Below are 23,017 nucleotides of genomic sequence, written 5' to 3'. Positions count from 1 at the left end.
TAATTAATGGAAAGCCTCTGAGTCTTCGCCAGCTTTGTAGTGAATTGACAGCTAAATGCCTTTTATTTTGAGAAACTGCGGTCTCCCCAGGGTTGCCTTGCGTTGCTGCCTTTCAGCGGCGGCCTCTCATCCTCATCAGACGAGCGGAGCTACAGTGCTGCAGAAGTGCCAGCCGCGCTCGGAAGAAGCAGGGGTCACAGCTCCTGCTGCTGCCGATCTATTGAACACCAAGTTCAAAATTAAGTGTTTTGTGAAGGGTGGCACATTTTTAACTCCCGGCATTGGGACACTCCTGGGATCAGAAGCGGTACTGAACTCACAGCAACACTTTGTCAGTTGTGCAGAGGGATGAATTCATTGTGTGCAATATATATATATATATATATATATATATATATATATATATATATATTTGGTTAAACATGCAAAACGATTTTCACTATAAGTAATCAGGTAGTTTAGTTAACCAAGGAGAGAGACAAGTTGAATTTGCAGGCAAAATGCTAAATATAGGCATAAAAATATACATTTAGTTTTGAAGTTGCTCCTTGAAAGGTTCTTAGATTGACCTATTGCCCGTCATGACCTTAATATTGTATTTTATATCAGAAAAAAGAGGTCAAAGACTGGTTTCAAGCCTTCCTATGACACCATGGCAGAGTGAGACGCTGCTTTTTCCTGACGGACGTGAAGGCCTCACATCAATCAAGCCACCTGTGCGTCCTCCAGCTGTTCCCCCCCCCACACACAGACACACACACACACACACACACAGACACACACACGGCCAATCTGATGGACTTTTTCTCCAAACCAACACAGACTCTTAGAACAACAGTCAATATTTGTTCTTGAAACATGCTGAAAAACGCCAGTCCCGTGGTAAGTGAACCTTTCCCGACCATTTTTTTTTCTTTTTGTGTTTCCTGAAAGCGAAGCTGCTGTTTTGTAGCGTCTGTCGGGTGACCGAGAAACACTCCTGAAAACACTCTAATCTCAACAGGAAATGTGCTTCCTAATATAGCAGCAGTGATTGTTATTTTCCACGAATTGCTCCCAAAAGATGAACAGTTGTGCAATTTTGCCTTAAGTTGTAGGAACAATGTAGTTTTTTTTTTTTTTTTTTTTTTTTTTTTTTTTTTTGGAAGTGGAAGTGAAAGGCTTTATCAATCCCAGAGGGAAATTATTTAACCCAGTGGCAGCCATGCAAGGTGCTGTATCCATCCATTGACCCAATGTTATCAGTTTGAGGTTGAGTCTTGCTCAAAGGCATTTTAACACGTGGACATGGAAAGGAGAATCGAACCTATAATTGAAAGATGACCTCTATACCAACTCAGCCACAGCTGTCCTATGTAAAACTAAAATCTGAAAGAAACCCAATATGATAAAACATAACATCTAAGTGAATCAAGTAAATAAATGAGTAATAGATTAAAAAAACCAACTATAAAAAGCCTGGAGAGAGAAGGAGGGTCCTAATCTCGCTTTAAAGGTCTTCAACATTCAGTGCTATAACTTCAGGCCTGTTCACCTGTTCATAGTGATTAACTTGATATTTGTGACTGTTCCTATATAGCCTGAGATGCATTTGTACATCATTCAAGACCAGAGTGCCTGTGTTTTTTGTTTTTTTTTTTTTCCCAAACGTGTCCAAACTTTTGGTAGGTGGTAATCGGAAAAGCATCAGATATCATTAAATATTTTGCACTGCAGTATCAATATTTGTGACTTAAAAAGCTAAAAAAGACCAATATTTTTATGTGCAATGAACATTCTTTTGAGGAAAAATGTTTTGTAATCTTGATCTCTGAGATATTTACCAGTGTACTTCACACCAACACATTTATTTTAGAAGTTGGAATTGAAAATAAACTGTCATAGTGAGTTGACAACTGACACATGAAGGATCTCAGGAAATGAAGGCGCTGGCAGTTTTGCCACAGTGTTGGCAGGTCTCTCAGGTAAATCTTTCTGGATAGTCCTGAAGACAGCTGAGAGCATGCTGGACATGGCACAAAACTCTCACAGAACTGCAAGCTCTTTGCAGGAAAAAGAGGAATGAAATCACCCAACAAGAGCCGAATGTGTCTTAACCGCTACCACAGGCTCTGATACTTGCTGAAGGCAGTTTTCTAAAGTGTTGACCGTCCAGGTTGCTTCTGCTTGAGGCTCTTATGCTTTTTCATTTCTATGTTGAAAAAGATGGCAAAAATTAAAATACTTAACAATTAAAAAAATATATAGTTTTATTCTTACTGGGTCTCGCTTAGCTAAAAGTAATTGACTTGAACTTTTTAAGGTAGAGTTTCACAAATTTTACTAATATAGAAAAAATACATTTTCTTATATATTAAAAAATTGTAGTATATTACAACAGATCACGACCTTTTGACTTGCTTTTTATTTATTTATTTTTGTTTTTAAACAACCGCAGGCCAAACTGTACTTGTCCATAATTGATGACGTTATTGACAATATGAGGGAGCTCTTCTTCGACGAGGGGCTTGAAGACCGCGTCCTGGATGATTTAAAACATGTGAGTTGTTTTCTACACCCTGTCTTGAAAAAACAAACAAAAAAAAAAAATCAAAAACTGAAGTTCATGCCCAACTTGTCTGAAGTAGTCAGTCACAGCAAAGTTAGATATTTAGTGAGGAAATTTCAGCTGCATGAGGAAGACGTGGCGCTGTCTGTGATTCTGTGCAGCTTTGGAAGTCCAAGTTGATGCAGTCCAAAGCCATGGAAGACTTGAGGAAGAACAGTGTCAACCTATCCAACTTCGTCCTGCAGCTCCCTGCCAGCTACAATCCCCCTGATCAAGATCTCTCGGGTAACCTGAGACTAACACACCCCGACAGCTCATCAAGAAAAGTCTGTCATTGAGTTTGTCGTGTACCTGGACAGAACTGCTCTAAAATATGCCTTTTAATGCGAGGTTGGAGCAGATTAACATTGTTTAATTGAGTTGATATATTTTAAAAAGCTCTCTATTTTTTTGTTTGTGTGAAAAAGCGGTGAAAAAAACAAACTTTTTGAAATTATCTTTGTCCTGACTTTGTCTATCAGCTTCAGTCCTGATCTCTGCAAATCAGAATGTCCACTACCAGGCCAACGTGAGTTTCATCCAAGTTTAATAGTCCTTCCATACACAAGAGATATGCAATAAAACACACAATGTTTGACTTCTCTCCTCTAGTTGTGAGGTAATACATTTGAAATTCAGCTCCATGGGTTTTGTTATGTAATTGTCATGAAATTACATTTTGTGAACAAATTTGGTCACATTTATGGGTGTTCATGCTTGTCAGGTTTGCTCTCCATTAGATTTCTTTGTTCCACCTCATTTTTTTGAGGTGTCAGTGACGCCATCTGAACTCTGGAGAAGCCAAAAAAAAAACAACAAAAAAAAAAAATCTGTCCAAACAAACTGTGAAGCCTTTTGATTGAAAGATGAGCATAGCAGGGACCACAGACACCTGAAATCAAAGAACATGACAGGCATCAAAATGTTCCATCATCCCTGTGGTATGTCTTTGTAAGTGTGTACAGAGGAGATTTCACTCCTGCTGGTTTGACTTCATACATTTCATAAGCTCTTGATGAGCTCTCGGCTGGTTAAGAAAAACCCTCATAATAACTCCGTGTGTGATGAATGTTCAGGCCGCAGCATTGTTCCCTAATGTTCTCCTGAAAGCTGTCCAATTTACCCTTTTTTTTAGTTAACACCCTTTCCTCCCTTGTTGAAAAGGTCAGTATGCATTCAGAGCGACTCGAGACTAAAAGCACAATCAGTAGTCATCAGAAGCTGAGTCACTGTTATCTGTGCAGTTTTTCTGAAAGAACTAAATGCTTTCAGAGTGGCTACTTCTGTCATGTTCACTTTGACCTGTTTGACACAACAACTCACAAATGATGAAAAAAGCCACAGTCACATTGAGAATACAGTTCAGTTCAACACTATCTGGCAGGAATATTCATTAAATAAACCTTATTTTGATGGAACTTTTACCCCACATACACACTGATGTGTTTCCACATTCATTGCAGAACAATTCAGAGGCACTTGCTACTTTCTCCCTCCCAGCTGGCTTGACTTACCCTGTGCAGATCCCAGCAGGAGTCACACTACAGACCGCCTCCGGTATGCTTTGGCCTCAACTCTTAACAGTTTAAAGCATGTATTTATTTGTACCCCGAGTTACTCGGCACTAATATGTTTTCACTCCTGTTTGGTCTGAAGGTCAGCTGTACAAGGTCAATGTTCCCGTCGTGGTTACTCAGGCTCCAGGCAGCCAGCAGCCGGCACCTCAGCCCACACAGAAAGCCACCGAAATGAGAAAAGCTCCCGCCCCACAGCCAGCTGCAGTACCACCAAATCCCATCCTGCCTCTCGAGGGGGAGCCTTCCTCTGTTCCTGCCTCCTCTGTCACCCAGCCAGTGGCTGGTTTACCCCCCATTCAGGACGCCGGCGTCTGCCAACACTCTCCAGAGCCAGAGGTCGCACTGGCAGAAAATGAGTCGGGTCCACAAACTGAGCCCATCAACCTCAGCAGGAGCGGCTCGCCCCGCACTCAGTTAGACTACCAGATCAGGGCCGAGGAGGCTTTGATGCAGTCGGCACAGAGCAGGGACATTGAGGACATCCTGAAAGAGGTGATTGAGAAGGAGAGGGAGAGAGCAGACAGGGCGAGGAGTCAAGGACCTTTGATGGATGGCCAGTTGGACAGTGCTCTTGGGGTAAATAAACAGTTTTCACTTTTTAAGTCAAACAAAGCCTCAAAGCAGCTTTTTGGGGCCTAATTGATAGTTTGAAAAAAAAAAATGGTGGAAATTATATTTAGGGGACCATTTTGTTAAAATTATTATTACCACCAGCTGGTTACACATTAGTATTTGTCAGTAAAATTAGAAAAAGAAGTGAGTTTCTAAATATACCATGTGTTGTTAAATGTGTTTAAACCTGGAAGCTTGGAGTCGATATCTTCTGGATTCTGAGTCGGGTCACTATAAGCAATCCCTGCTGACTTTGGATATGATTCAGACCAGCCCTGCCTGGATATGACTGGCCCAACACAGTCACACACGTTAATTCATACAAAAACATTGACACCAGATCATAATCAGGACAAAGTTTGAAAATACTTAAATGCAACCACTTCACTCAATCTTCCTTTTGATGTAGCTTCCATGCCGTTCAGTGCTTAACAATTCGTCTCACTCATCGTCTGACACTTTTTGTCACGTTTCGCGCACAGCTGGACTTGAACTACAACGTGCTGTCGGACATCATTCAGCTGGACGGTCCAGCAGACAACTCTGACCTTGAGGAGGTGGTGGTGGAGGAGGAGGAGGAGGAGGAGGAGAAGGAAAGGCCCCGCCTGGAAGAGACGGACTTCCTGAGTCTGATCAGTGCGGAGGCCATCCGAGCCCTGCAGGAGGAGAACGGAAGCATTGATGGGAACAGCAGCTCCTCCAGCAGTGACGCTGAAGGGATGGATGCGCTTGCTGATGTGGAGGAAGAGGTTTGTGCTTCTTCATTTCCGTCGTGTTCGAGAGGCGGCACACCATCGACCCCACAGCCTGTTTTGATTTGCTCCTTTCTGTTGATTAGGACCCTCTGAACTCCGGAGACGATGTGATTGAACAAGACATCCCAGATCTCTTTGACACCGACAACGTAATTGTTTGCCAGTATGACAAAGTAAAAAAAAAACAACAAAAAACTGTCCATTTATTTTCCTCTCAAGTAAGCCATTTGCTGATTATTAATGTGAATACTGCACATGTCCTTTTGTTCTGCAGATTCACCGTACCAAGAACCGCTGGAAGTTTCATCTGAAAGATGGCGTGATGTGCTATGGGGGCCAAGAACACGTGTTCTCTAAAGCGATTGGCGAAGCGGAGTGGTGATGAGCTTTGTGCTCTTGAAGAGATCAGTCATGTTCTGAAAGAAAACGGTGAATGGAAAAAGAGAAAGACAATCAGCGAGCTTCGATGTCTTAGTGGTGTAATTTGGCTCTCAGAGCTGGCAGTTAAGACGCCACTGTGCAAAATTACTGATAATTGTTTTCCATTATGTGATTATTAGAACAGTACTGCATGTCAATTGTGATGTTGCAGCAAGTTACTCGGCGTTGTTTGTGAATGCGGTTTAATCAGACAAACAACATGAATTTGTGTTGTATTATATTTTGCTGAAAATAGTTTGAAGTGAAGAAAATCTTTATTTCAGTAGTGATGTTTTCTGTTATTTGATTTGCAAAATCTGTAAAGATGTGCCTCTCATTCACATTTCAAGTACATAAAAGGCATTTTTTGTTGCATTCAGTGAGCAGTTGTGCGTTCTGTCCATTCATTCATCTATAACACTTTATTCAATTCAGGTTCCCGGGGCGCTGGAGCCAATCCCAGTTGGTTATGGGTGAAGGCTGAGTACACTCGGTACGACTTGGCCTAAAACATTCTGACAAATGAAGGAAACCCAAAAAACCAGAGGGGGAAAAAAACCATGCTTGTGCAGGTAAAACGTCAAACTCCACACTCAAAAGAATTCAAGTAAGTCATACTTTTGCTGTAAGATAACTGGTTGAACTTGAGAAACAGTTGGACAGAAAGTTATCGAGCGGCAGTAACCATTCAGAGAACCAACACAATGCAGCTTCTAATAATGGTGAACCTGCGCCTACGTCAGAAAAAAATCAAAAGCAATTGTGCCATTAAAGTTAAGGCTTTTAAAGTGTAAATCAAAACATGATGCAATGGTTTAAAAATCCCATAAAGTAATATTTTATTCACAAAACAGGCATGTGTTCAGAGACATTCAAGACATTTTACTTGATGAAAGAATTGCTTATGTTATTCTAAATGCCGTATTTTCAGTGTTTTGTCAATGTAATTGTTGGGACTCTTCAAGCACATACAGAAATGGGGGTTCGGCATGGAACACTTGCCATGAAATGAAGGGAGGCATTGTTTAGATTGAAAATCCTGGAAGTTTATAACTGCATTACTTGAGCTTTTAAAAACAAAAGCTTCAGTTTGCTGCAGGTGCCCAGTCAGGTCGGCAGCTTTTAAACCTCCCAGTCCAAGCGTGTCATGAGGATGACAAACCAAAAGCTGGCACTTACACACAGAACCTCAATCACATTCAAATGGTGAACTCACCTGAACTGCTGTCTATAAAATTTAAGGACAGTGACATTTCTGTTCTTTGTCTCATGTCGTGCCCACTTTATGTGAGGTGCCACTTTTCAGAGACTCTCCTGATCATTCGTGGAGTGCTTTAGAGCAGCTTTGCAAACAAACTGGCCTGTTTTGTTTGATTTCCAACCATCTGTTTCTCTGACAGAACCTGTGTCTTCAATTTGAGGTCTTTCGGCCAAATTGATGAAATTGTCAATTTGCAGACAAAATTAGATCAAAAGTGATCTGATGCCTGCATACACAAATACTGGCAAATCTTTTGATCCGGACCTCAATTTGGGAGAAATGCTTCATTGTTCCTGTTTATAGCAAGAAGGCAGATGGCAAAATATCTGTGGATCGCTCTGGATCATGTGGCTCCCTTGTTTAGAAAGCAATTCCTCATCTTGACGTGATAAGCGTAAATCCCTAGCGAGTGGGATTTTCTGTTGGATACTTTGTGGGTGCTGGTCAGGTTCGAGGCGAGAGTCTGTGACCTGTAGAAGTCGGTGCTGGTGTGGCAGCAGCTGCAGCGACTCAGCAACAGACACATGTCCCTCCTGAAAGCCCGCGTGAAGATGGTGTAGAGGAAGGGGTTGCAGAGGGAGTTGATGGGGTAGAAGAGGATGAGGAGGATCTTCGAGTGAGACACGGTGATGAGCGGCATACGCAGGGCTGCAGAAATGGCAAAGAAAGAGATCGGTGCAATGCACACGAAGTCTGTGAAAATGAGCACTGCCATGCGTTTGGCGATCTTGGTGTCTCCGTGGCGAGTGGAATGCTCCGGGTTGCGCACGCTGCGATACATGCAAACATAGCAGTAGCAAACCACCAGGAATGCGACGACGTTGAGAACGAGCATGACCACCACGTAAATCTGCGAGCTGAGCGAGTCGATGTCCATGGGCAGGCAGATGCTGACTTTGCTGTAGCTGCTGACCCCCACCAGGGGGAGCAGGGCGACCAGCAGGGAGAAGACCCAGCCGAACGCCATCATGGCCGTCACGTGGTGCATCCGCAGCCTCTTGTTGACATGCATGGCATTGCTGATGGTGTGCCAGCGTTCAAGGCTGATCACAGTCAGCGTGTACACTGATAACTCGCTGGCGAACACCGTCAGAAACCCCGCCGCCCCGCATCCCGGCCCCGTCTGCCAGTCCGTGGCGTGGTTGTAGTATTCCTGACGGGAGTGGTAGTCCATGAAGGCGATCAGCATCAAATAGAGCCCCATGCACAGGTCGGCGAAGGCCAGGTTACAAATGAGAAACCTGGAGATGGTTAGCTTATGGTAGCTGATTATTAGGATGACCAGAACGGCGAGGTTACCAGCCACAGCGAAAATTGTGATTATCCAGGTGAGGCAGCGCAGGAAAGGAAAGCCCAGCAGATCCTCGCAAGGATTAAAAGCATCTGGCGTTGGCGTGCACTTGACAAAAGGGCTGTTATTGGGACAGCCGAACTCCAGGTCCAGATACTCAAAGGTAATGTCGTCGATGCCTTTGACCGTGGCCTCTCTGAAGGAAAACACAAGCATTACAGTTGTGTTACCACAAAAATAAGTTCATGCATTAATTAAAAAAAAAACTACAGGGACAATATGAGAGATGAGAGAATTATTTGCAGAACAGGAAGGAAGACTTTTTAACCCCAGGAACTGTGTAATGAGGACGAAATTAGAATGTAGGTGGAATGATTAGGAAAGTAGGCTCACAAGTTATATTCAGACAACTCTGTGTTTCTGTTTCCCATCATAAATCCTATGAGAGAATGTGGATGGTTATAATTTTTAGACTTTGGAAATTAAATCAACCAGGCGGTGAGAACATGCAAACGCCACTTGGATTGAAACTGGGGACATTCTTGCTGTTTAGGTGAAAGTTCTGACCACGACGCCACATATGACAATGACAGCTGTTTTTCTTAATTTATTTTTAAGAACAAATGAACTGGACAGGTTGCATCCTTTTTATGGACTTGCTCATCTGCTCAATTTAGTGAGGCTGATATGTGAAATCCGTACTTCTAATTAGTGTAATTTACCAGCGCCTATTGAATGGCATTTATTTTTAAGTCGTTGTCACAACATTCCTCTTTGTATTCCTTGGTGTCTGTTTTCTCTATGAATGCAGCCTGGCTTTGTTTTCCCAGACATGACGAAATTGATTACTTATACAGCGAACAGCCACCAAGGGGCGGTGGAAATACACCGAGGAAAAGCAACACACTGAGACCTGAGAGAGATCTGTGATGCAGTTGAGAAAACGGGCCAGATTATTGCTTGACAAGAAGCAATAACGCTAAAGCCGAGGCGGTCTATGGCTGAAGAATTATGACAGCCTTAGAAGTGACAGGCTTTTGCCAAAATTAGTCTCAAGAGAGCGACTGTAGCTGTGAGGATTTCAGACGTTTGAGCAAATCTCTGTACTCAAATGAAACAAGAAGTTGTATTATTGGATGCAACAAAATTCAAAGGCATCATTTTAGCTTTAAAGGACGAGAGCCGTGCATCTGGATGTTTTACTGTATTTTGTACCAGGAGACGGCTCAAAATGACATAATAGGTACTTATGTTTTTTTCTGGATGAAATTCAGCATCTTCAGGATTTGTCAAAAGATAAATGTAAACTTTTTTCACCACTCAGTTCAATTTTATATATTTTTTACCTAAAAAAAAATAATCATTTTTTTCTCATTAATTCGTTATTTTATTGATTGAGCATCTGAGTTAGATGGGATCTTATATCTGGAAAAAAAAAATTTGAAAGATCCCACAATGATGGTGAAAGTGTTCATTCTGTTATTGATTTGATTTTAGGAAGTGTTAACATGGGATTATGCGGGACTTTTTGCTATCAGCAGCTGTTTTGATATTTTATTTCTGTATCATTGCAGGAAGTGGAAAAGTGTATTTTTATGGTGTCTGGCAGTAGGGTGACTTACATATTTGTTGAAGTGAGATCACAAAACTTTGTGAAGTTCTTTAAGGCAGTTTCCCTTAAAAAGAAAAAAAACAACAGAAGAAAAGGTCAGTCTGCATAAAGTATTGACAAATACAACCGCTAATTGCAAACATAGTGATGATCTGTATTCACCGAAAAGAGCTTTTGGCCCTTTATGGAGATTTGAATGGATTTGCGGCGTCTCTGGGAGCAGGTGCTGCTTACCTTTGTTTCCGTCGCCATTTGTGGAAGGCGCAGCAGTGGCTGGGGTACGCGAGCTCGGCCTCAGACAGTTCAGCCAGGTTTTCCAGCGGAGGGAGGCTCTTCAGGGCAAAGGCAAAGCTGGCGTTGAGAAATTTCACCTGCCTCAACCCTTTTGGAGGGAGAGAACTCAGAGCTGTGGAGGAAACATCCCTGAATCACACATGCAGAGAATGCAGACATGGGTTTCAGTACAAACTGGGAAAAATACGTGACGGAAAAATACAGTGTAGAAGTTCTGCTGGTCACTCAAGATCAGTATGTTTTGTCAAGGCTGATAGAATGAGACCACTAAAGCATAACTTTTAATGATACATAGTTATCAGTTGTGCTTTTATTGTTGTGGAATTGTCTCGGACCCTGAGTTAAGCTAATCATGTTGTATCGTGTTTCTAAATGGAACCAACAACGGCTCTATGGGAAAACACTTTTCAGTTTTTTGGGGGCCCACTGTAGATTCTCTTGCACACTTACTAACACGCTCCCTTTATGCAGCAAACAAAGCAATGTGATGTTTTATTGATGATTTGAAAATAGGCCTGGGAAATCTTGTTAACCTGACAGTTAAGATGAGTGTGTGTTCATATTCATCAGAAGAATGACTGAATTCTATTTGCTCAAACATAACACTATTTTTAAACAATAAGCCAGAGATTCCAATTGTTTGGATTCATGTTCAACATACAAGATTCAATTTAATGTTCACAAATAATTCAAATATGGAAGAATTACACTTAGATCCATCAGTTTACACATCAATATGCAGTTTTCAGAGGTGAGAGGAATCGATGAATAATTTGCATGTTATATAAAGCTGTATTAAAACTTAAAATTCAAATCTAGAAAATAAAGCAAAACCATCCGAATGTGCAGAACGATTTACTTTTACTATAGCATTTATCATCACATCTGAAATTACCCAGAAACACTCTTTGATAAGGATGATGAGACGTTTCACATCTGTCACACAATTGTTTTAAATAAGAGACTCTGTAAGGTGCACGCACGGGAAACTTTGTGTTTGCTCACTAATCAGTATGCGGCGGCTCTGCAAGCCTTGTTAGTTGTTTACACAGACAGGCTGTCACCACCCTGATGTTTATACAATAAAATAATGAACATTGTGATGAATATTAATCTTACTTCATGACCCAGTTCAAATATAATCTCTCTAATGCTCTTGATTGAAGAGTTTAATTTTTCAGGCTTTTGTTCTGCTTGACACCGCACAAGAAAAAGATCACTTTCATTACCGAATCAAACATTTTGCAGGTGAGCATGTCACATTCACATTAGATATCTAATTGGTACAAAGAAAAATGAAGTGTGGCAAAGTATTTTTGGAAAAGCTGCAAACAAACTTTACATACAAATGAGCAATATGAGAATGAGGAGCAAAATTAAATGTGAATGTTTTTCTGTTGCAAATCACACTGATATGAATGATTTGAATTCAAAGACTAATATCACGTACAATGAGGAGCTAAATTCAAATAAGCCCTGCATGATAAACCTATCTGATGCATTAAAATAGTGGTCTGTTTTTCTAAAGAGCACTTAGAAAATGTCAGAAATGAGCTGAAAGTATAAAGCTGTAAGCAGTCATTTCAAAGCAATATACTTTAAAGTTTTTGAAGAGCTAAGTGAGCAGTTTTCTCTGCAGGTGTGTCACTTCACTCTGTTTCATCTCCACGTTCTCGTTTGGTCACATGGTCAAGATGAAGCTTTAAGATACTGTATTGATCCATAAAAGGAAATTGCAGTGTTAGTGCAGCATCACTTCACACCCCATACTGGATAAAAAAGGCAATGCACTAGATACAAACACTGAGGATAAAATCTTTGGAACAATATAAAGGTAGGTAGGTGTGTGTGTGTATGTGTGTGTGTGTGTGTCAGTCACCACAACACTTTATTTGTGGAAGCAGCAGCAGAAAAAACAACATCTAGCATGAGTATCCGAGAAAGAAGTAGGACAAAACAGAGTGAACATCTTAATAATTACTTAAATTCAGAATTTTCATACATTGATTTTTTTTATTTTATGGTGTGTTGCTTGTGAAGAGGTCCAAGCTAATGAATTTTAATAAGAATGGTAAAACACACACTTGTAACAACAGAAGCTTCAAATTTTGTGGCCTTGCAACTTGTCAGGGTGGTTAAATCTCACAACACTGCAGAGACTTTTAGCCTCCCTGTTTAATTGTGCTCCAAATATGCTAAAGTCAGCGCTTCTCTGACGTTGCCGTCCAATTACATATCTCTGAAATGGAATGTCTGACTTTCATGACAAAAGATTTTGAAGGCTTTGAATGTTTTTATTGAGGAAAATTATGTTAGTTACAGAGTGGTCTTTAGTAGGTGTGATGCTTTTTAATCTCTTAATACTCTGAAAGACCCAGGATTACTTGAATACACCTTCAACATGTAGAAAGTTCCTGTACTGGTCTGCCTACAGGATGGATTTTTTTTCCTTTAAAGGTGTATAATGGATCTGGCAGAGCCAGTCAGATGTCGGGTCTGCATTCTGAACTGTGGATTCGAGGTCATACCGGGAGAATAACAAGTCAGCTACGGGTACAAAATGTTATTGTTAACAAGTCTTTCAAAAGCTTGAAAATGCTTAAAATACTTAATTTCAGATTCTTGGCACAAGAGTGACAACAGTAGGAGTGAATACTGGTAGAGCAGGAGATTTCTGCCTGATTAAAGAAACATCGGAGGTGTTTAGTAAAAATGTACTGTTAGGTCTGTGTACCACACAGTTCTCTTATTTTAATTTAACAGCTGTTTAATTCCGTTTGTGTTTTCACTTTGAAGAGTAAAACTCCTGTCCTCATAAAAACTTAAAATCATCTTATATGTGGACCAATATGGTAATTTTTTCTTAATAGTTGACTCTCAGTGACGGACTTACAGAGAACTTGGACCCGTGGCTCCTTCAAAAGCATCTTCTTCAATGTAACGGAGATCCTTGTTGTCTCTCAAAACCCTGCACAAGACAAACACAAGACCCCGAACCCAGCCACAGTGTTGCGTTTAAAATGCAAACTGAAAACAGAATCAAAGATGACACTTTAATGGCCAACAATGCCCACAACCATTTTCCATCTGCTTTCTGTTTTTCTCAACTTGACACTGAGGGTGATCCAAATTATTTTTAGACTGCAGGGTGTCTGTACGTATCTCATCCACATCAGCGTTCAGCATTACAGGGCAAAGCAGGAAAACAACAGGGTAGCCAATCTTTGTTTAGTCTTACATAATGTTTGTTTGTCTGTACACTTGATTAGAAAATGAATGAACCTTAAACTGCCACAGTACAGTCAGCAACAACATATTGCATTGTTATAATATTTGCACCAGGGGAAGAAAAATGAAGATTAGAAACACTTACAGCGTGCTGAGCTTGGTCCCATTGAATGCATGAGACTTGATTTCCTTGAAGCCGTTCTTGACCAGGTTCCTGTCAAGGACATGGTGCTATAAATTTTTTGTTTAGTCAGAAGCAACCACCAAGGTTAGAGGGCGTTTAATTACACAAGCAGAATAAGACAAATCAAGGAAATTTGCCAACAAATGGTGACAGATTGCTGATTTTATTCACGATAATGTGGCTCCTGGACTCACATGTTAACGTCCTCTCCAGTGATGCCGTGGAAGGAATTGGCAGGAATAATGTCGATTCGCATGTTATCTGCCATTTCTCTGCACGCGGACCAGATAACACTCACTTCAGTTGTTTGGATGAACTTTGAGGCAGACAAAATTATGTATTTTCATGCACAAAAAGAGCAGCATGCTGAACTGCGACACAGATGGAGGATCTGCTGTGCAGTCGGTGGTGTCGTTGACATTGATACAGCTTAATACAGCTTAGTTAGCACATGAAGAACACAGTTTCGTGAAAAAACGAAATGCTATTCCACTTAAGAAATGGCATTTTTGAAGAGGATTACTTACAGGATAAAATTTGGTGCCAGTGAATTGATGGTGGTGAAGTCTGGGAAGTGAACAATGCCAGTGTTGGAGATTCTCCTGTGAGATGATAAACATAATGATTGTTGTCAGAACAAATCTTCAAAGAACCAAAAAAGTCAATATAGTTACACAAAAACCTTGGACTCTTTATTTCGTGCTTTACTTGGAGCAGTGAATGTTAAATGTTTTTCAAAAATCCCCCAACTGACAATTTTTTGCACCGAATATTAATAACAAACTAAAGGAGAGGTCACGAAATGTCACCTCGAAGTTTCAAACTGGAGAGATGCGAGCAACAGCAGCAAGATGCCACAGTGAAAAGAAAAAGAAACAACCCGTGAACATCTGATAATCCATACTGCTAAAACCAACATTTCTGCAGTGGTATTGTGGCCCATCTACCAACTAATAAAATTTTGTCTTAAGGATGTCTTTTCCTGGAGTATATGTTCACCATTCAAACAGCTGTAAATGAGAACATCTCTTTATTTAGTTTTTTTATTTTTAGATAAACATGAAAATTTGCCATTTCTGTGACCGAGAAGATAGTAAAGTGTTTCTGAGAATTTTTTTATATCTGTTATCTCTATATATCATAAATATTGATGCCTCTTTTGATGTGCGAGACCAGCTGAGTTTTAAAACTTCCTCCAGCAGCTGTCATTGTTCAGGGTTTGCTTGTGGTCCTACAGGTAGGATTACCTGGTATACGTTGTCCTATTACATAATTTATTCAATTTTGGCTCCATTACTGTTCAAAAGTGTGTTCATACGTCACACTCCATGCTCAAAATTTCTATCTCCTTCTTCGTCAAATACCAGAAATACAAATTTCTCTCTCTTAACCATACGGTGCTGAGGCAAGGTGAGATGGTCTGGGTCTGCTGTTGTGGTTTTTCCTTTCCAGTGTTGACTGCGCGAGCTTGTTGTTGAATTTCATCATAATGAAAAGTTCAAAACTACATTGTAGTTCATGTTATATAAATCAAGCCAATCGAAATTAAAATAAATCAGTGCAGCTTCACTCAAGTGGCGTTATCAAGTTCTGATTGTTCTCACTGATAGTGATAGACTTTTCACTGATGGTCATCCAAACTCTCCATCGACTTTAGGATTTACAGGCCACGGATGTTCAAACAGAACAAAAACACAACGAGCATAACATTTTAAATGCATTTAAAAACAGTCACTCACAAATATTTCAGCTTTGGCAGATCAGTGAAAGCCCCATTTTCAATCACCCGCAGACTGTTGATACTCTGCAACAAACTGCAGGAATAAGAAATGAGGAAACATATCAGCAATTACAATGTTGTTGTCAGTGACTGTCAACAAACACAGCAAAAAAAAAAAAAAAATGAAATCCATTCATACATCAGCCGCTTTGAAAGTGAAGGATTAAACATGCTGCTTTGTAATTGACAGACTAATCCTGTGAAACTTAAATGAAATGCTAAACCCGTACCAGCTGTTCAAATGAATAATTGCTTTCATCATAGTTGAGTGTGGCATGTTGGTGGAAGGTAAGGCGTCACTTACATTTCTGTCAGGCTGTGCAGGGACAGGAAAGCGTGTCTCCGTATGCGAGTGATGCAGTCGCTCTGGGAGATGTCACTGTGGCACAAACAAATGGATCCACATCAGCTCACACACTGACAAAAGGCTGTAAACAACTTTCTCTTAAAATGTTACAGATGGAGCCGGTAAATGTGAAGGTAAACATTAAGGGTGCCACAAAGTGCCTTCGACAGATTTCTCTCCGAGCTCACTTCTTAATGTAGTTCTTTTAAGAAATAGGACATTGTTGATTGATACAGCCGTGAGGTAAATATTAAAATACCTTCATGAACAATGCTTATTCTAGGTCAGTGCACAGAAGCACACACACACACACACAAGACCTCATTTTTGGAAAAGCTCCAAACATACATCACAGATGCATCTAGGCCAAGAAGACTAAATGGAGATGTTTGAAAAGGAGGACTAAACAAAGACGTTGGGAGTAAACAAGACTTGGCGATTTGTCCTTGAAGACTTTGTTTTCTGATGGCTGACTTCCTTCACGAGATGCTCTCATTCCTTTTTTCTAATCATAATTTGAGACTCCCACTTCTCTGTAATCAGTCAACACTTTGCTTCAGATAGCGTTGCTCTGCCTCCATTTCACACTAAGTAACAATTAAACCCTGTCATCTGTAACGCGCGTCTTTTTTCCCTTTGTTCCCTCCTCTTGATTACATTATGTACAGTGTCATAATTACCACTTAAAGCTCATAAAAAGCTTTTTCACATGAGCCTCCAGAAGAAATTGCTTTCATTTTGAACTTGCGTCATCAAGGACAAACTGTACGGAGCTGCCATGTCACTCTACCTTGACACAGATTTAATGGAGTGAAAAATAAAAATCAAGGATTACACCTTTAAGACTCAGGCTTCACTTTAACCCGAGTGTATTTCATCAGCTAAAGCTGCGGCGCTTCGTGATGGAAGCTGAATTTGAACATAATGACCCTATCACTTGTAAGTACTGTAAGTATCAGACGCTGATAAGGTTTGTCCCTGAGGAGCAGAGCAAAGTCAAACACAATCAGTACAGTCCAGCACAGGCTAAAAGCTTCATAGTTACTGCAAAGTAATACAAAAAAAAAAAAAAAAAAAACACTGTAAAACTTGGACGTAAAATTTCATTTCACAGCAAACCTGTGTTAAACGGTGAAGGATGGTTTTACTTTTCATCTGTGAAAAAGTCAACATATTTCTTGAAAAGATCACTGTGTCAACACAATTATCCTAAAGGTGAAATAAGAATGTCTGTAAAAGTTTATAAAGTTATCAAGATGTTACTCAGTTGTAAAACTATTTAAAAATGAATATTGCTTTTGGGATGAAATCCTGAGGAAAAAAAAAAACATTCAAAGAGTTGTGAAAGTAAACCACTTGAGCCTGCCTTATACTGTACGCTGCACACTAAACCAAGAAGAGCTCCAAGGACTAAAGTCAAGGAGAAAACCACCACTGAAAGAGTGGATGTGGAGGATTTTCTTTGAAGAGCTGAAGTCAAGGTGAAGGTCTTTGGGAAAGCAATGCATTGCTTTGATTGTGGTGAATGTAATATAGAATATAGGAGCCGACCGACAGTGAAACATGGAGGAGCTGCTCCTTCAATAAGTGGAAGATTACCAAAGCATTTCAGAAGCAAATGTGACACTAAGTATTGCCGAACTTGGTTTGAAGTTTAGATTTGATGTGTGTCTGCACATCGCTCACTCCGATGTGTTAAAATCACTCTCAGGGTTCATGATTTCATAAACATTCAGGTACAGTTTGTGCAAAATTTCTACAATGAAGAAAATGGTGCCATGCAACACTGTGGTGTTCTGTTTTGTGCAGTTCAGTGAACAAATTGACCATTTTAAAATTAAATATAAAAAGTTAAAAAATTGTCATGTTGGATTGTTTTATTGTATTAACTTTCACAGAAATTTTGTGGGTTAGGGGAAATACGTAAGATGAAGGGATATTTTCTTAAAGCTACTTATTGTAAATGTGGCTAAATTTGATCCACTATGTTTATTTATATAAATGACATATATTTGTTTAATTTCGACTAAGTTTTAAAGGTTCCAGAATATAAACCTAGAATAAGTGTTTGGGTATTTCTCAGTAACACCCTTGCCTTATATAATTTCAGAATAGTTTAATGAGAGTCCTATACAGAGTTGAACCCCTTTGAGACAACTCAAGTTTGCCACAGCAGAAATAACTTATGCGAACCAGAAAGAATCACAATGGAAGCAGTAAAGAATCCACCAGCATGGATGCATCAAATAATTAGAATCCATCACTGGAGCCAGACCATTTCCTTTGAATGAGGAGTTTTATTTTTTTGCTGCTGACTGAATTAACTTGAATTGGCCCCCCTCCCCTTTTTACTAGTACATATATTTGAAGGTAAACTGAGTCTGTACAACTGAATTGGTGCTTCCCTTCAAGGTTACTAATGACACTGACCTTGTGTGAGTGAGGCAGGATGGATCGGGTCACAATAATCCTCCAACAGCTGTTTGGTTTAATCATTTCCTCTTTAAAACATGACATGTAAGTTAAATTTATAAGGATGAGGTGACAGAGAAAATCTAACCTACAGGGATATTCCTCCACAACAAAACTTCCATGTGATATTTAAAAAAATAGTGATTAATTAAAAAAACTAATTTTCATGTTTGTCTTCTTCTGCTAGATAGTCAAGCTACATACCTGCAGTGTGTGTGTGTGTGTGTGTGTGTGTGTGTGTGTTTTGAGCAATTGGTTAAAAAAAAACTAGACTTATTGTTATTGCTTTGACTGCATATTGTTTGTAATTTCCAAGAATGTATCTAGACAAAAAAAAAAAAAAAAAATCACCTTTCTTTACTCCTAAAACAGGTCACTTGAAAACAAGTCTCAGGAAACTGACATACAATCAAGTTATGTCCAAAGTTTCTATGTAACTGCACATTTGAAATGAAACATAAAGGATGTTTGACTTTTTCCTAATTATCAGATGTTTAATATATTAAATCAACTATATCTGCAGATAGAAAGACAAACGTATTGCATTTCCATCAATATACAGCGGCTTGCTCATACAAGGGGAAAAAAAATCAACATACATGTTTGTAATGTTGGTCAATTCCTTGAAGGCATGGGTGGGAACTTCTTTCAAGGGCAGATGAGGGAACCTTCTGTAAAATCCAGAAGTAAAGCTGTTGAAGTACACATATTGCAGTGCTGCATAGATCATCAAATAGAACTGATACAAAAATGTCCCTGAGGCCACACTTCAAACTTTATTTTTTTTCATAATACACATACAAATAGCCTTTGAGGAATTTTAAGGGGACAATATGAGGTAAATATGAGTTAGGGTAGAGGTAGAAGTGCTGTTAATACCAAGAAAGCCTCCATAAATTCAGCAGAAAACACCACGGATCATCTTTAGGAGGCTCTTATCAGCAGGGAAACAACGTCGAGGTACTTACAGCGTATCTACGGATGCCGGCGCGGTCTGGGAGGCGAGCTGGGTGTCTTTGCTGCACTGGAACGTGTCGGCGGAGCAGCGGCAGATGGCCGGGCAGGTAAAGGCGCAGCAGGAGCGCGCAGCCGCCAGAGCGCACAGCGCGCCCAGGAGCCGGAGCGCACGGAGAGCCATGTGACACCGGGCCGCGCACCTCGGGCTGCACTCTGGGGCGGATGTAGAAACACTCAACTTATATGCATCAAAACTCTTCCTAATGCTGAGAGCAAAGCTGCGCTTTCGTGGAAAAAAAAAAAATAAAGAAAAAAGTATAGCTCTCTCGCGCGCGCCAGGGAAAAGTTTAAAATAAAGTGAGTCTTAAGGATCAGCTGCTGCCTTCAGGTGCTGTCGTAATTACGAGTGCTGCTCTCTGCCTGGAATGAAAGACGGGCGGAATTTTCTTTGACAGCCGAGCCGCGGAGATGTGACGTTCAGTGGGTGGAGATCAGAAACAGCCCCGCCAAGTGCCGGTGTGAGCCGGGATGCGGTGAAGTCACGCTGTCACTCACCGCTAATTAATCCCATTTCAAGGCAGCGAAGCGACTTTCTGCCTTTTTCAGCGGTGACACAAACTCCTAGGCTTTTTTCACTGGTAAATATGAACCTCTAGTCTGTATGAAGTCATACCTTTCCCAAGGTAGTTGGATGTAAAGAAGATATAATGTGATGCTTTGAATCTTAATCAACCTAAATGTTCCTCAAAAAGTGATGGCATGACTGTGGGAAACGAGGGTTCGAATCCTGGTCGTGCCAAAATGGGCCTCGAGTATAAATCCAAGTATTTGGTAACTTGCAAGAACAGTGGAAAGCCCTGTAAAAAGGACCAGAGTCTTTCATAACAAGCAGTTTATTCAGAGATTCCAAATAATGAAAACACTACACATTTTACGATACTTTCCACTCGCTATCAATATATTTCAGAATTTGGATTATGCAGCCTTCAGTTGGATTTGGTTGCAAATATTAAAATGCAGTTCACACCGTGACATCCATTTGGAGCACCTGGAGAAGCGTTAACCATCATTTCTCTTCTTCCCAACAACAAATGGTGTGTGCACATTGGACCAAATTAACTTGCATTAAGTCATGAAAGTAAATTGTATGAGTCGCAGGAAGTTTATGTATATATGTCAACACCTTATTGGGTGCATATGCAGAACTTAACAGTCTTAAATAGTAATTCAAAACATACCTTTAAAATGAGTCATAGTTGTTTAACACACAATATTTGTATAGTGTACACTGAATTAAGAGACAGAAAGATAGTGCTGTTGTAATGTAGCTATTGTACCTTATTATGGTTCCCTCTTACATTGAGATACCTACTGAAATTGGAGCTGTGGTCAAAATTCAAATGATAGAATTTCAAACCATAAGATGTATGCGGTGATGCAGTCTTAAAAATATTTTTACTCAGATCACAGTCAAAGTCCCATTTTAGTGCATCAGATGAAGCTTCCTTCCATACAATTCATCTCTTCCATATGCCCTTTGAGACAACACAGAAACGAGCAGAAGCCTTATTTGTATGAGTAAGCAAAAAGATTTGTCACCAGCACATTTAGCTAAATCTCCTCTACTGTCAGTGAGTCTGACCCCATTCACAGCTTTCCCATCCTGCTCCTCCACCATGACACTGTGACCCATGTCAACAGAGTAGCAACACGTTTTCACTGCTGCCAGCAGCCACACACACATGCACCCACACACTCCGTCCCCCAGAGACACTGCAGCCTGGTACAATCCCTGCAAGCCTCTCTGCTAAGCACAGTGTTGAGAGTCTGTATGTTTAACCCTGTGGATGGGTCTAACACACACACACACACACACACACACACACACACGCACGCACACACAGGATAATTAATGCGAGTGGACTTGAATCTGCCCACATCTTCATGCTAACCACCATGCTGTGCATCACTTCACACCAAGAAGGTCAAGCTCAGCAGGCATATATATAGGAAAAATTGTAGGAACAGCTTCAAAATGACAAAGTTACTCTAAAACCACATTAAATTGTCCTGATTTCTTGGCAGAAAGTGGTAGATAAGTAGCTACACCTATTGTCACAGCCGCATGGAGTCAATTATTTTGATTAGTGCTGGTTTTCCAGCATGATTTGTGCTTTACTATTCAGCCTTTGCCTGCCTTATTGGATTTATCAGCATGGCTTGAACAGCTAATGCTGAAACCCTTCTTCCATGGATAATGCACCGTTCAAATGCAATTTGAATAGTTTTTTTTTAATAATGTAGAAAGGGCAAAGTGCATTCATTACTATCACCCTTATTAAATTTAGTGCATTTTCATATCCATTACATTTACCTGATTGATTTTCAGCACAGGAATTTAGCATGTATTGCATTTTAAGTAAGTTAGCGTAATGCTTGTAGTGTAACTATCCATGGAAAATCTATTCTGGGTCATGTTGCTCCGGTTTGTGGTCATTTGTTTGTCATACTGCCTGTTTTGCCTTTTTTGCTTTTTACAGTGATTTCGAGTCTCCTGTTCAGATTTAGCAGTTAGATATGTAATAATGGAAATTTCGTTATCGATCGCTGTGCATGCGGAATGTTGCAGCCCTGAATTGAATAAAAGTTCAAAGTAACTGTACTGGTAGGTAGATTTGTTCAGTAATAGCAGGAGAGGCTATCTGAGGCTTCACACAGGCATTTAAAAACACAGGGCAGTAACAAGTGACACTCAGCACAGACATTGACAGGTACTCACAGACTCACTGATCATGCTTTAAGTGAATTAAATGAAGGAACCATTAAAATGCCAATATAAAAACCTGTTAAAGCACGATTCAGAGAAATAAACAAGTAAAACCAGGTCGGGGCTGTGTTAAATTGAAATAAATAATCAGATAGAGACTCTAATACTTATTTTGATGAAACAAGGACAGAAGTCACAGAGGATTATATTTGAATTTTTTTGGAGATTCATGTCCTTATTGAATACACTCCTGAACACACTCTCCTTACTTCAGTTTTAACCTTGTTTACTGTGCTTTATTAAGAAAAGTAACTGATTGATACTGTGTGAATGTGACGATTCAGTGTAGAGCGCTTTGGGCTCTGTTCAAGCAGTGTAAAAAGCGTTATATAAGTGAAGCCTATGTACCATTTGCCATACGTCGACACCATGGAAACAGGTAGATGGGTTCCTTCAGACCTGTCTTAACAAACAGCAGGCGTGCTGCTGTGTACTGCTCTGTTCCTGTCACCTGTTTTGTTAGTGCTGTTAGGAGTTTCTTTTTTCGGGACGAGGCTGCTCTTACCTCTGGGCGAGAGGCAGTTGACCTGTCAGCATCCTACTTGTTTCCAGAGCACAGCAGGGAGGCGCCGCGACTTGACATTGTATAAAAAAAAAAAAATGGCACGATGCAAGATCAACACCACACAATTTACGACAGTGGGACGCCGGCTGGCACGAGGCAATAAGAACATAATGTAAGACAAAAGTGACTGAACTGTAATAATATGGAGCGTAAGAGCTCAATATGGATGCACAGAAATAACACTCGCATCAGAAAAACACATGCAGTGCTGAGTCAGTGCAACCCTGCAGTCATTAAAGAGGTAGAGGC

At 40.3% G+C, this 23,017-nt stretch overlaps 2 protein-coding genes across 2 annotated transcripts; one reads left to right on the top strand and one right to left on the bottom strand.

Annotated features, from left to right (window-relative positions):
* The first annotated feature begins 858 nt into the window (after positions 1-858).
* gtf2a1l (general transcription factor IIA, 1-like) lies at positions 859-5,929 on the top strand. The gene is made up of 9 exons (XM_030106659.1): positions 859-882; positions 2,438-2,539; positions 2,710-2,833; positions 3,070-3,116; positions 4,051-4,144; positions 4,244-4,740; positions 5,259-5,445; positions 5,613-5,704; positions 5,806-5,929. Exons 1-9 carry the CDS (start codon positions 859-861, stop codon positions 5,911-5,913), a joined length of 1,275 nt encoding a protein of 424 aa, XP_029962519.1. The 3' UTR covers positions 5,914-5,929.
* A 1,626-nt stretch (positions 5,930-7,555) lies between these two features.
* lhcgr (luteinizing hormone/choriogonadotropin receptor) lies at positions 7,556-19,557 on the bottom strand. The gene is made up of 11 exons (XM_030106318.1): positions 19,388-19,557; positions 19,019-19,090; positions 15,906-15,980; positions 15,561-15,635; positions 14,349-14,423; positions 14,016-14,093; positions 13,783-13,851; positions 13,303-13,377; positions 10,350-10,538; positions 10,126-10,179; positions 7,556-8,699 (listed from the first exon to the last, which is right to left on the bottom strand). Exons 1-11 carry the CDS (start codon positions 19,555-19,557, stop codon positions 7,556-7,558), a joined length of 2,076 nt encoding a protein of 691 aa, XP_029962178.1.
* Between the last annotated feature and the right edge of the window lie 3,460 nt (positions 19,558-23,017).

This window comes from Salarias fasciatus, chromosome 13, assembly GCF_902148845.1.
Source record: "Salarias fasciatus chromosome 13, fSalaFa1.1, whole genome shotgun sequence".
Lineage (NCBI taxonomy): Eukaryota > Metazoa > Chordata > Actinopteri > Blenniiformes > Blenniidae > Salarias > Salarias fasciatus.
This window is presented reverse-complemented; position numbering and strand designations above follow the sequence as displayed.

What these genes read in the sequence shown, in the direction of transcription:
- gtf2a1l (XM_030106659.1), top strand. Translation starts at nt 859, where the DNA reads ATGCTGAAAAACGCCAGTCCCGTG. An exon ending in TCCTGGATGATTTAAAACAT is followed by an intron (nt 2,540 to 2,709) that starts GTGAGTTGTTTT and finishes GATTCTGTGCAG; the next exon opens with CTTTGGAAGTCCAAGTTGAT. An exon ending in ATGTCCACTACCAGGCCAAC is followed by an intron (nt 3,117 to 4,050) that starts GTGAGTTTCATC and finishes CATTCATTGCAG; the next exon opens with AACAATTCAGAGGCACTTGC.
- lhcgr (XM_030106318.1), bottom strand. Translation starts at nt 19,557, where the DNA reads ATGGCTCTCCGTGCGCTCCGGCTCCTGGGCGCGCTGTGCGCTCTGGCG. An exon ending in GGGACCAAGCTCAGCACGCT is followed by an intron (nt 13,378 to 13,782) that starts GTAAGTGTTTCT and finishes TGTCTTGTGCAG; the next exon opens with GGTTTTGAGAGACAACAAGG. An exon ending in GATCTCACTTCAACAAATAT is followed by an intron (nt 8,700 to 10,125) that starts GTAAGTCACCCT and finishes GTTTTCCTTCAG; the next exon opens with AGAGGCCACGGTCAAAGGCA.